Source organism: Cervus canadensis, chromosome 7, assembly GCF_019320065.1.
Source record: "Cervus canadensis isolate Bull #8, Minnesota chromosome 7, ASM1932006v1, whole genome shotgun sequence".
Taxonomy (NCBI): Eukaryota; Metazoa; Chordata; class Mammalia; order Artiodactyla; family Cervidae; genus Cervus; species Cervus canadensis.
In genome coordinates this window covers 62,724,869-62,738,926 of record NC_057392.1, presented here as the reverse complement: position 1 = coordinate 62,738,926, position 14,058 = coordinate 62,724,869, and the positions used below count along the sequence as shown (strand labels likewise).

Sequence of the window (14,058 nt, the reverse complement as noted above, 5' to 3'; positions counted from 1 at the left end):
GACCCGAATTCTAATATTTCTTGTGATAAAAAATAATCTAAGTGATAGAGTCAAGTTACTTCCCTATTCCAAGACTCAAGTTACTTTGGATGAAGCAGAACCAATATAATTAAACTTCATAGCAGCAGCACCCTTTCATCACTCAACGTTTCTCTGCATACCTAGGGGCCGACTTACTCTAAGGGACTGCACCACAGGCATAAACCCCCCTCCTCTGTTAAAAGCGGCTGGGAATGGGTTCCTTGGAGCACAATTTAAAAATCACTGCATTAGAATCTCTTCTGAAATTCCTTCCAGCTCTAATGTCTACAGTTTTCAGACTGACTGGATAAACTGACTTAAAACAACCAAAAAACAAAACCAGTAAAAGCACAACAAACATTCCACAGTGAAAGGCTAAATGGTTTCCTTTCAAGCTGTGTTCCAAATGGCTGAGTTTCAGCACTACTGTCCTGGCCTGTTATTTTCATATATCACATCATTTTTATACTCAGCAAGTCAGCTCACGTCATTTCAATTTTACATATTTTTCTCAGTGACTAAAGATGCTGCCAGCACGTTTCCCCATTAGATTAAAAAAATGGGCTATTTGAAAATTACTTACATCTATTTATTTTTCCAACTTGAAAGTTTAGTTTTTTTTTTTTTTAATGCTGCATGTAATGAACATAGGCTGTACAATAATATCCTAAAATTAAAATACATAGTGGCATTTAAGATGTTTGTTGAACTTGAAGTGGTTACTCATGGTCTCTTTCTTAGTGATTACAGGTTTTCATTGAACTCTGTGGTTTGCATTACTGTTTGCAAAGTTGCGGAAGATGGACTGGTGAAGAAGGCTGGGTGTTTCCCCTCTACAAGGTGGGTACCTTGCTCACTTTCTGAGATGCTAAGTTGGTAAGAATAGGAGGTGGTAAAAGCCCCGAATAGGAAATATCAGCAATACTTTCTGCTTACAAATATCTGACCTACTCATTTTATCAAGTGGGGATATTTTATGTTTTAGGTTAACTAGTTCTTTTTTGACCGTACTTGGACCTCGGGAGACAGAAGGCCATCTAACAATTATATCTTAACGTCCATTGTTTTAATCTGGTCAATAACTGGGTTAGGTTAGTTTCAAGGGAGAGGCTTGAAAGCGGGAGGTATAAAGAAGGAGAGAAACAGGGGGAGAGCAGGGGCCCACCCAGGTACAAGGACATCCTACTTTCCTTTGATCTGAGAGTCTCACAAGTGTAACAGGTCACAGACTGGAACCCCAGGGCTGTATACACACCCACACTGTTTTGACCACACAAGGTTATAAAATTTAAAGACTGATTTAAAAATTTTAAAAAGTAGATTTGTTGCTTCTCTTGAAAAATGAGTATATGTGGTCACCCTGAGCCCATTTTCAATAGGATGGCAATTAACTGGGGCTGATAGGTGTTGCCCCTTCTAGAGGGGCCAGCGGGTGATCTCAGCCACTGTCTTCCTCACTTCTTGTTTTTCTTACACATAGTCCATGCTCATCTCTGAACTTGGATGATCGAAGGAGGCATTTGTATCTATGACCTCAGAATAGACTTTATTGTTTAGTAGTAGTATAATGTAGTCCTGAAGAAACCCAAGGGGATTCTACACCTACTCAATCCAAGGCTTTTACCATTAACTCCCACCACTCACCCACTCCAGTACCTGACATTTGTAAAGCACTTATTTCATGCCACACACTCTGCTAAGCATTTATTTACAGCAACTTATTTATCCTAACAACTACTTTATGAAGTAGATAGAATTTTCTTCATTTACAGCAGAGCAGCCTGAGGCTGGTTAATTTTCCCCGATAAAGTTACTACATGGCTGTAGTCTTTCATTCAGATTCCTGACTGTGAAAGCCTCGCTCTTAACCTCTGTATAACACCTGTTACATTCACAGTGGCCAACATGAGCGGGGGCAGAGGAGCCGGCAGACCCGAAAAGGCACCAGACTAGAGTATCTAACAGTGCCCTACAGAAGGCACACAGCCTGCTCACTGGTAAAGCAGTGTGAATAAACACAGAGATGTAATGACCAACTCAACATTCAGGAACCTGAGCTGCTGGTGGAAAGAACACGAGACGAAATAGCCGTGGGCCTGGATTCTAAACTCTGCTCTGACTGAAGGACGAGGCTGCATTGGACACAAGGCTCCTGAGAGGCACCCACATTTGAACCCCACAGCAGACGTCTGGGCCAGATGGTATTATTCCATTTTACAGATGAAGAAACAGAAACTCTGAGAACTTCAGCTGCTCACTCCCAGGCCTTCTGCTTAGTAAGTGACAAGGCTGAGAGTGGAAACTAGGACGATGGCCGCCTCCTTCATTTCAGGTCTCTCCTGGCTGCCTCTGTGTCACTCTTAAGAGTCACCCTCTACATTTTCTGGCCTTCTACCTTCAGATCTCAGTAACATGTCAGAAGACTCTGAAATTAAGATATTAGGTCAGTCCTTTTAGTTTTTCCTGGAGTCAGAGGTGATGCCTAGGGGAATCAGTATACTAACCTGAAATGTATGAAGTCAAACCCACCCACCCCACCCCCTCCAAATCCCTCAGCATTGTAAGTTTATAAGGAAAAATGAAGTTATTCTGCATTACTGTGATTTCTACCCCACACCCCCTTCCCAATTACCTAACTCAGGTTAGGTAATTGAACTATTTTCATATTACTTGACACAAATAGGTAATGTTTTCATATTATTACTTGACACAAGTAGGTAATGTTTAAGAATAAAAGATGAGTGAAAATGCCTTTATCACAGTTACTTTTCTGTTTAACCTTTTGCAAAACTTTCCCCTTGTCTTGTATAACACTTACTGATGATAAATAGCTTTGCTGACAGATGGCATTGATTGGACTACAGTAGTGAATTTTTGTTTACTCTAATGCTGATTTCATATAGACAGCAAATTTGAAAAGCTTTGGTCTCTCTCATCACACACAAATATGGCTTATTTTCATTGAATCATTTCTCATCTATCAGTCTCTCTGGGGAAAATGCTAATGAGCCTATATCATTGTGAGCATAATGGGGGCAACCACAACTGCATAATGTGCTTGGTCCTTCAGAATCTCACAGCATCCTGTTTCCGAATCACTGAATCACTAGGCTGCCCAGCTTGTTACTTTCTTGCAAGTCTAGAGGGGGTTTCTGTTCTTGGTGACCAACACGGAGTTCCAAGAAGGTACTCAGGGAGAGTGTTATATGTGACGTCAAGAGACAAGGTCTCAAGCTTTATAAGTCTTATCCGAGGTAAATGGGATCTGAATTATATTTAAGTCACCACACTGATATGGCAAGAAAAGCACTGGCCAGATGGTGCAGAGTACAACAAGGCAGTGACACATATCACCCCCATTCCTTTCACTATATATGAATCCAGAATCAGGTCAGCTGCTTAGATGGTGGTATGACCACATTAACTGTTAGTACAAGAAGGAAGCTCGATATCCTTTCCTGTTTCTCTGTTTTTCTCATTCTTCCATTTTTCTTTCACATTGGCTTATATTTTCCTCTTTAGGATTCATTCCCACAATGACCACTAGGATAAAATTACAATCCTATTCAAATGCATTTCTGCTACTGGAAACACAAGAGGGTGTCTATACTTTGCCTCTTCTTTTTCTTAAAGGAAAGTTCATAGAAATTCTAGTTTCCATGGCTTTCTGCTTGGGCTTCTTCTACAAATTTAAAAGGAGACTCTCATAAGGGTGTCAACTACAAACTGGCACCTGCCAAGCGCATTTGCGAGGACTGAACAACAACAAGGGCGTTTGCCATCTGCCTCTGTGGAGACTGAACCCTGCGTTGCTGCAGCTGCACCTTCAATATCCCCTGAGGGTGGAGAGTGAGGCACTTTGTGCTCCAGGGAGACTGGTGGAACCGGTCTTTAGATAGTTAGATATTTTCAGGAACTGATTTCATGATCCCAATCCTTGCATCTCTTCATATCTAGAAAATCACTAAATTCCTTCATGGTGACATCAGCTCCTCATGAATAGCAGAAAACCTTTTGTAAAGTAAGCTCTTGATTGCATTGAACTCCTCCTTCACCAAAATCTGATATATTGACCTTCTCCCACTACCTCTTCGGAACAGAGAGCTATCTGAGGTGCTGTCTCCTGGACTGTAGTCCTCATTTTGACCCAAATAAAACTTAACTCACAGCTCTCATGTTGTGCATCTTTTTAGTGGATAAAGGTTTTGGGCTAAGAAAGGTATGTGTTGTCTCTCTCCATGATGCTTCTCATGTCTGGTCAAGGCCCTCCTCGGGGAGGCTGTCTAGGGATGGGAAAGGTAAGTGGATGGTAACAACCAATTTCAGCTCTAATTATGTATATATTTGCTTGGAAGGGCATTTCTCTCCTAATAAAGCTATAGCAGCCAAGAGGGAAGTAAACTATTAAGGAATGTTTTTAGAAAAGATTATTCCTGTGAGGGTTCAATAAGTATTGGCCAATTATGATACTTCCTAGTAGGTGGTTATTTTATATAATTACAGCACTGAAGCAAATCAGCTTCTTAATGCCCACCTATGGGATGCCCAGTAATGGGCAGCCATAGGGAGCTATGTAGGATGATAGACGGTGTACTGGATTGCACATCAAGAGGGAAGGCTGGCTTCCAGTGCTCTCTCTGCACCTAACCAGGGACGCAGAGCAACTCGATTCAGCTTTCCAGATCTCAGAGTTCCTGTTTGCTAAATTGGGGTTTTGGGGTGGTATTATGGACTGAATGTTTGTGTCCCCTCCACATTCATATATTGAAGCCCTAACATTTAATGTATTTGTATTTGGGGACAGGCCAGAAGGAGATGATAGCAGTTAAATGGTGCCTTAAGAATGGGCCCTAATAAGAGGAAGAGACACCAGAGCTCCCTCTCTCTCTCTGCCAGGTGATGATGTGAGGACACAGCGGGGAAGACTCTCTTCCTATGAGCCAGAAAGACAACCTTCGCCAGAAACCAAACATACCAGCATGTTCATCTTGGACTTTCTAGCCCCTAGAGGGCTGAGAAAGAAATACGTGTTGTGTAAGCCACCTGGTCTATGATATTTTGTATGGCTGGCCAAGCAGGTGGTGATGACCAGCTAATTAAAATGACATACTAGTTTGTAGCTCATAAAGTACTTTTACAAACTCATTTTCTTGGAGAAACTCTAAGAGGTGGGAAGAGCAGAGTATTATTTTACAAATATGGAAATACCTCAAATCACAAGGTTACCACAAGGCTACTAAGTGGAATTCAGTCAGATGCAAACCTGAATCTTTGAGAACCTTTAGTTGAAAAATGGCTGTGGTTTTCTTGTTTTTATCATCATTACATTGGATATCTATGAATTTTAGTTTTTAGGTTTCCAGGTAACTCCCAGGTGAAGAATGTCAGATTTATCGCAAGTGATACATATATTTTTTCTCTTCAGAACTACAAGAGTTGTTTCCTTTGACTAGATATTCTCAAAGGTCTAGGATCAGCAGTGAGAACTGAGGATTTAGAAAAGCAAGTTGTTGGGCCCTACTTGGACCTGACCTGCAGAATCAGAAATTCTAGGGGGTGGGTGGGACCAAGCAACTCCTGAGAAGCCCTCAAGGGGATTCTGAGGCTGCTGAATTTGAGAACCGTGGTTCTGATCGTGTACACCTTTGTTACAGGTTGACATTTGACATTTCCCTGCCTTCTTGTACTTAAGGATATGTAGCTGCAACTCTGAGTCCTACAATCAATCTACGGCATACTGTTAAAACTATGTTGAAATGCTTGAACCTACAAGTGTATCCTCTTTACAGTGACAATATTCTATAATTTTGTGTTAGCCTTCGTTACTTCCTTTGCTTGGAATTTGGAAACATTTTAGAAAAAAGTTATCTTGGTCAGCATATCACAAACTTTGAATTAAACTGACTCTATTCTAATTAAAATAGTAATTTCAAAAAGATTTAAGTTACTATTTATTCAAAGTGGCTAATGTTTTTAATCACTTACGCAGGGTACTTGACCATCTACTCCCCCACACTGACCCCTGACATCTCAGTAGCTTCAAAGGAAATTCACCTGTACCTGAGATCTATTCCTAAACAAGAGGCACCCCCATTCAATCAGGAAAGAATATTTTAATAAATAATAAAAATAACCAAAATACATATATAAAATTTCTTTTAATATTTATCCTAGAAAGCCAAATATAGAACTAATTCTATTATTTTAATTATATGTAAATGTACAAATGTATATTATATATGTTACATAATTATATATATAATGAAATACATTTATATCAAATGTCTGGATTTTAGAGGTATAAAGATTTTTATCCAATGCATCCTTTGATTACTTTCCTATGCTTGGAGTTTGAAAACTAGGGATTTCTGGAAGAGAATATGGACTTCAATGCCAAAGTGATCCATTTATATTTAAATGACTATAGAAGTGTGTGGGTGTGTAATTACATATTATGTGGCACCTCTTATTACTTTAGGACATCAACACTAACCTAAGAATTCTCTGGAACATTTTCCTATGTATCTCAAACAAATCTTGCCACTAAAATTTCACGAAGAGAAAAGCACAATATTGTCTTTTAAGAATAAAACCTACACATTTCCAAAATTACTTTTTCTTATAGAGAAATAACAAAGAAATCACCTTTTATCCCCTTAAATGTGGGCAGCCAGAGTGAACAAAATCCTCATACTCTATGCTGCTTGTTATTAATGTGCTTACATAAGCAAAACTGTGGGCTTTCAGTGGAAGCATAAGACTTACAAATCACATGACTGATAAAATGGCATATAGCTTACACAGCGTTTGTAGAGCGACAGCTTCTGAATGACAGTTTCAATGAGCTTAGTGGACTTCTGACCATCACAGCACTCCAGCTATTTTATTTATCTTCTTTAGATTTTCTTTTGGTACCATTTACTGAGATAATTTTGTAACTGTATGAAGACTGACTAACAAATTTCTGCCATGTCTCTGAAAAGACATATGGAGACTAAATTGAATGTAAAGATTCCTCCTCCCCTGCCAAAATATGTATAATAATTATGAGAAGAAGCAATATTAGAAAAAAAGTACTTCACACACATCCACTCACAAACACACATGCACTTTTAATGTTGATCTCCTAAACTCAGGAAGAATTTTTAATAGTGTTATAAAGACTAATTAGAGTGTTTTCCCAAATATTCTACTTTGAGGTGTCAGTGCTGTCATTGTTTCTACCTAGGATTTACTCATTACATCAACACCAAATAAACCTTCCCCAAGAGGAGGGACTACTTTTTACTGCCAACAGCAAACACCAAAGCCAACTCATATTCATAATTACTCATCTTTTAAAATATGTTTTGACATGAATGACTCAGCAAAGCTGGGTTACCGCCAACTGGTGCCAACTGGTCCAGTGTCACCAGAGGAAACATGAGAACCGGAGAGTCAACAGTGACTGAGAGACTCAATCTTCCCTCATCTGATCCAGGTAAGAAAAGTGTTATTTTCTGAAGAAGCAGGAGAGTAGTTTCTAATTTTTAAAAGATTCTTTAACAGTTAACAAAATGTGTTAAGGCATAACAGTATAAATTTGTGAAAAGTGCAACAACAGAAAAACAACTCTCTTTTCTGAATCCCCGAATTCACTTAAAACAAGAATAAGCCTCAGGAAAAAATGAAGAAAAGAAAGAAAAGCAGCTCTGGCAGTAGAACAACACTAAAGAGCTACAAAAAGAATGGGAATTTAACTTCTTCATGATTAAGAGAGAAATAAAAAAAATAACACTTTTCATTTTAAGAGAGATATGTATAGGTATGTGAATTCTCATAATATACTCAGTTGTATTTTACTTTTTTTACATTTTCCAGGGAGGTTCAGTCCTTCCATCAGAATGTCATGGTATATGGGAAATAGAGATCACACACCCAAAGAAATTAATCTGACATAGTTAAAATGATAGCTAATAGTCCAGCAGAGCACTCAGGCTCCGGTCCCACTTATTAACTGAACTGACAATTTGGCACTAAGCAGAAACACAGGGCCAAATCCAACATTCTTCCACCCTGGTTTACTCAGGAGTGGCAGAGTGAAGATAAGGCAAGAAAAGCCTGCCTGTAGTTTGAGTGAACCCTGTAGCATGGACATACTCTGCACCTCCTGGGGAGATGCTTTGTTTGGCCAGTTTTCCCTGGAATAGTACTTCAGTAATCACAATTACTCCAGGCCTAACAGGCCAGTCTGTAAGTCAATTGTTTCTGGTTGCTCTCTTCTGATGGTCATTTTCCCTTTTATTCAGAAACAGACACAATGGCCCCTTTAATGCAATCACCATGATGCAAAACAAATGGCATGATTAGGAAACTGTCCAAATTCAACTTGGCTTTCTGTAACTTGCTGACTGCCTTCATTCTAATAGCTTCATCTGTTCAGATCTCTTTGAATTATTTCTCTATCTCTACCTGAATACGTTGAAATCATCAGAATCACAGCCACTTACACATGAAATAGATACGTAGTTCTCTGTCTCCTTGATAAATAACAAAGACGTTAAGGGTTAATGCCAATTCCGTGACATGAGCTGGATACCTTCCATTACCTGGTATGCCATTGTTTATGGTCTATTAAGCAGTTTTCATTTCACCTTATGGGCCCATATAAAATACAAGCTAGATGTTTCTCAAATTACAAGAAGTTTTAAAGACTGTTAACTAGCTTCTTTTTTGGTTTGTTTTGAAATTTGAACTCTCTAAATTTACTGCAGACAATCTGTGAAAGTAAACTGGGCAATATGTTTTAAACTTCTCAGTTTTTGAAAGTCTTTTATCCCCCTCCTCCTAAATTATAATTGTTTACCACTAATAGTAGCGTTTCTCATTTTCAAAATGAGATACATTCTGGTTCTTGTTTAAATATTTTTTCCAAACCAAATTATCATTGTTGTAATGATTCATTTTTTCAAGTAGGGTTTTCAATTCCCAAACATTCTCTTATTTTGCTCGGTTTTATTTTTCTTCATTCTTACATACAGGACATACATGTTGACATCATGCAGAAGTCAGTGCATCAGAGGCCTTAGAGAGAGAGGCCTAGCTGCTCTCAAAATCTATCTTATGCAGGCCTCAGTCAGTCAGGCTAATACAGTTGCCAGGGCAGAGCTGAAAGCTCAAAGGGCTCACAGTTGTCAAAAATCTACAATGCAACAGTAGAAAATGTATGTAAGCATTCACTTACCTGCTTTTGATCGACAATTATTTCCAGGTCTTCGTCACTGCTTAATTTTCCATATCCTTTTTCTTTACTTTTCTTGTGAAAGAATAATTTTAAATGATCATTTAGTTTCTTTCCATTAATAATGTTAATTCCTACTTAATACTTTTTAAAGATAAAAGTCTGTACTTAACCTTGTTCACTAGTCATAATACATCATTCTTTATCCCAACCTCTCATGGACAGTAGCAAATATTTTTATTAAACTGCTGGCTTCTGCTTAGCCTCTCCCATCCAAATTATACCTTTAATCCTTTTCTGAATATTGTTATGCTTCTTTTTCAATTCTATAGTTTCAGAAAAGATTCTTTAATAATTCAAGATAAATAATAAATTCCTTAGAGTCCTAGGGTATTTTTCTTAAACACTGAAGCTGCATTTAGTGGTCATATTATGCTTAAGACTTCAGGTGCTAAATATTTTCTTTTAATCCTTCATATATTTTTAAGAATAAGCAAGTATAACACCACTCAGATAATGAATCTTCAGATTTTCTATGTACTGTGCCATGCTTAGCTGCTTAGTTGTATCTGACTTTTTGCAACACCATGCACTGTAGCACACTAGGCTCCTCTGTCCATGGGGATTCTCCAGGCAAGGAAATACCAGAGTGGTTTGCCATGCCCTCCTCCTTGGGATCTTCCCAACCCAGGGATGGAACCCAGGTCTCCCACATTGCAGGCAGATTCTTTACCACCTGAGCCACCAGGGAAGCCCCAGAATACTGGAGTGGGTAGCCTATCCCTTCTCCAGGGGATCTTCCCAACCCAGGAATCAAACTGGGGTCTCCCGCACTGCAAGCTGATTCTTTACCAGCTGAACTACCAGGGAAGCCCCAGATTTTCTATATTTGCCTATAAATTTGATGAAAACTAACACTGGAAGAGACAACTCAGAAATAATTTTTAAAAGGTAAATAAGAAAAATTTAAAAATTAGATAGCTTAAAAAGTTGGAAGAGTACAGGCCATTTAAAAAAATATTCTTTATCGGCATTTTTCCCTCCATCTATCTTTCCCCATAGCAAAAGTTATAAAGTTAGAAAACAACACAGATCATGCCAACAATTTTACTGTTGTGTTACAGGAGAGAGATAATATGTCTGAGTCATCTTTTTCCCCCTTTCTCCCAGTGCAAGGGTTAAAGGAAATACCAGGAATGACAGTTACTTCTTCATAATTTCAGAAATTATTAGTACCTTGCAGAGGACCAGTAAAAAAAAGAAAAGAAAATTCACTACCTAATTAGCTGTAATCCAAGATTGCTATCTTTAAAAAAGAAAAAAAAAAAAACAAACAACCCTGCTCAGTATTAACTATATCAACTAGAATTAAGGGAGTTATAAATATTTCTTATGTTTGCATCCACTGCACCACATTAGGATCCTCGTCTCATTATGGGAAGAATTACATCCTTCAGCAAACATGACAAAAATCTTCTTTACATTGTGGGACATGATTCTTGTCTGTTTTCTCTCCTATAACATTTCAAAAGCAGATTTCCACATTTCCCCACTCCCCCACCCCTCCAACAAACATACCTCCTATTTTTGTTTTTTCCCCTGTGATAGAGATTTCCTGAATATTCAAGTACTAGGATGCATAAATAAAATCTGAATTCTCATTCATATATTAATGAGTTTAGCCACTTAGAACAGAACAGATGGCCACAGTATTTCTATTATTATTCTTGTCCTCATTTGAGGTTCCATTTCAAGACTGATGGAAAACAAAAAGAACAAGGTTGGTTTCAATCAAACTGACTTCCTATCACTTTGCTTTAGTATCCCTTTAGTCCACTGGTCGCCATAAGATATTGTCCAGAGACCCTCTAATGCAAATCATTTAGAAATGGCTTTACTGAATATTGATCTATATACGTACCAAGTAGCTTATTTGCATGACCCGATTTCTGGATAAAAGGATATTAAGTAGAGATGGAATAGGTGTCTTTCCATCCATTTCACTGTCAGACATCCCAGAATTCTTTGCACCAGCCGCAGTGGCTTCATTGCCAGAACTTGCTGACCAGAGAACCACAGATCTTGCCCAGCAATGGTATATATAATGCGCCACACTAACCAAAGTATCCGCGGATCATTGATTTGACTTTGTAAATGTTGTGAAATCATTGAAACTAAAATTTCTTCTTTTCTAGCTAATGTTTATCCAAGTACTGCCATGTTCCCTGACTGATGTTCTAGTTTAATGCTCAAAAACCCCCTCCATCTATTATTAATTATACACATTTTTATATTTCATCTTATGCATATGGACTACTCAGCTTCTCTGTCAAAAAAGTTTTCAACTTTCCTTTTAATGTCCCACCCCAGACTATCTTGTGATTAGCAAATCACTACTAATAGATATAACAATGTTGGCATTCACAGAACATAATTCAAGATTGCCTTCCTGCCAGTACAGATTCTACTTCTCCAGTTTAATCACAACTCCTTATCTGGTTTAGTACTAAATTTCCCCAGAAAGAGGCTAGATCAGGGAAGGAGATTATATTCCCAACTACTGTAAACAGAAGTTGGCATTTTCCAAGAGTGGGAGGAGGCATTTACAGCTCTGGGTTTGTACTTAAGCTCCTAGTCTCCAAAGAGCAGACAACTGTACACAGTCAGAAGCTTTCCAGTTTTACTCTAGAGTTAAGCAATACTTTCTGGCTCACCCCATAACCCCATGGGGATTAAGCCTTTTCTAAGCCATCATGGTTATTCGCTCACTTACTGCTTATTTCTAGTGCGAGTATAATCCTCTTTCAAGCACTCAGCTTCCCACTTGGGCCGCTTAGATCAGCCAGCCCAGGCAGGGGTCTTCAGCTCTCCTCCCTCCTCCCAGCCGGGAATCCCTGTCTTCTATCTATGCACTTGGTCAAGCACAAAAAGCAACTCCATAGCTTCTGTGTGGTCTTTCACACTGGTCAGAGGACTGAACTAGAAGGAGAAAGAAAGCTAACCTCCCCACTGGCCAAGCGCGAGGAGGCGGGGCTTCTGGGGGAGGAGAAGCCAGAAGGGAATCGCTTCCCGTGCTCCTCCCACCTCCCTGCAGCCACTGGAACTGGGCATTCCCACTGAGGCAGTGAGGTTAGGCCCCTGTCCTCCTCAGCCCGAGAGCATGCTGCCTGCTGAGAGCAGATTTTTGTGCACTGCCCCTCTACATGCAGCTGAGGAGGCAGCACCAGTGCAGCGAAGTTGACACAGTGAGGACCTCGAGGTGGGAGAAGGGAGGAAAGAGAAAAATTGCTGAAAATGTCTCCCATTCTGTGAGAAGCTTTCAGCTCAGGATAAGTGTCCAATGTCTGACACTCCAAATACAGTATCTCCCCTCCTCCCCACACCATTATAAACCCTTTCTGAATAACTGGAAGGAGAACTATCTAGTGATATTTTTAGTACTGACGATTTTTTTTAATATCACTGGATCAGAGTTGCTATTTTCTTAGGAACATTGAGCCTGATCATCTTTCTTCTCTGTAAATGTTCCATCTCTCTTTAACCCTATCTACTTCTACAAAAGTGAAACAGAAAGGTGGGTATAGTCACTTGAATTAAATAAACCATAAAACTTGGAAAATGTATAGAAAATCATACATAGCCATGGATATAGAATATATTATGGAAGAAAATTTTGCAAGTAAGTAACAAAACAATAATAAAGTCTGATGGGATAGAGACCTGGAAAACGAAGCACGCAATGTTCTTTTTAGAAGAACACTTGCAAGAGTTTATGAAAAAGTGAGAGTTTTAACTGAAAGCTTCCAGTTGTGTATGGGTTGAATTAAAAGAACTCAACATATTTACTGGGAATGGACTATATAAGGGAAATTTTGAAAGGGAAAGGAATATATGATTTAATTAATTGTGCCAATTAGCCTCAATTACAATTTTTGCCTAACTATAGATATGAAAATAAGTGTAAAGTTTTACATATAAATATTTCAAAAAATTTTATTGCTATTTCTTATTCAATACTGCAATGTGATAAACAGTAGACCTGATATTTATTAAAGCAAATGTTAATGAAAAATATATAATATACACAAAAGAAACAAAGGCTATCCTACTCTTTTCTTTGTGGTTGTCTGTATTCAATTCCTATCTTATTTTTCCTATGTTCAATCCCTTCTTCTCTACCACAGCCTTCTTCCTGCAGCCTACAAAATTGCTCAGTTTTTCCCTGTCCTAAAAGATGACTTCCTCACTTCTGCTTTTCCCCTAAAGGCATTCATTTAATCTCTCTTATCTCTTTATCATCAAACTTGAAAGAGTGGTCTGTGCTCACTAGCCATCAGTTCAGTTCAGTCACTCAGTAGTGTCCGACTCTTTGTGACCCCATGGACTGTAGCATGCCAGGCCTCCCTGTCCATCACCAACTCCCGGAGTTTACTCAAACTCATGTCCATTGAGTCAGTGATGCCACCTTCCTTTCTCTTCACTTCTAAGCCAATCACAATCAGGTTGCAATTTACTGTAATTGCATTCTTGACAGTCACCAATGGACTCTTAATTATTAAATTCTATAGCAGCCCTTTTGCAGAGTTAATTGTATGAGGTGGTTTAGTCACTAAGCCGTGTCCAACTCCTGCAACCCCATAGATTGTAGCCTGCCAGGCTCCTCTGTCCATGGGATTCTCCAGGCAAGAATACTGGAGGGGGTTGCTGTTTCCTTCTCCAGGGGATCTTCCTGATCCAGGAATTGAACCTGGGTCTCCTGAATTGCGGGCAGATTCTTTACCAACTGAACTACAAGGGAAATCCTATAATTGTATGAA

At 38.9% G+C, this 14,058-nt stretch overlaps 1 protein-coding gene and 1 long non-coding RNA gene across 13 annotated transcripts in view; one reads left to right on the top strand and one right to left on the bottom strand.

The window, feature by feature from the left end:
• The window catches only part of PEX5L (peroxisomal biogenesis factor 5 like), a 266,793-nt gene that overhangs the window by 187,622 nt on the left and 65,113 nt on the right, over positions 1-14,058 (bottom strand). For 6 of the 11 annotated variants that reach the window (XM_043473653.1, XM_043473656.1, XM_043473654.1 and 3 more), the window contains exons 1-2: positions 11,163-12,205; positions 9,245-9,316 (exon numbers count right to left, since the gene is read on the bottom strand). The exons of 3 other annotated variants lie outside the window; for them this stretch is intronic. In XM_043473653.1, the coding sequence (XP_043329588.1) occupies positions 9,245-9,316; positions 11,163-11,255 (165 nt within the window). In that variant the 5' untranslated portion in view covers positions 11,256-12,205. Of the gene's footprint in view, positions 1-9,244; positions 9,317-11,162; positions 12,206-14,058 lie in introns of those variants that run through there. 2 more of the 11 variants (XM_043473652.1, XM_043473662.1) reach the window with 2 other exon arrangements.
• Positions 7,451-14,058, top strand: part of LOC122444899 — a 47,982-nt gene continuing 41,374 nt past the window's right edge. For both annotated transcript variants that reach the window (XR_006270381.1, XR_006270382.1), the window contains exon 1: positions 7,451-7,501. This is a non-coding gene — a long non-coding RNA (uncharacterized LOC122444899). The remainder of the gene's footprint in view (positions 7,502-14,058) is intronic.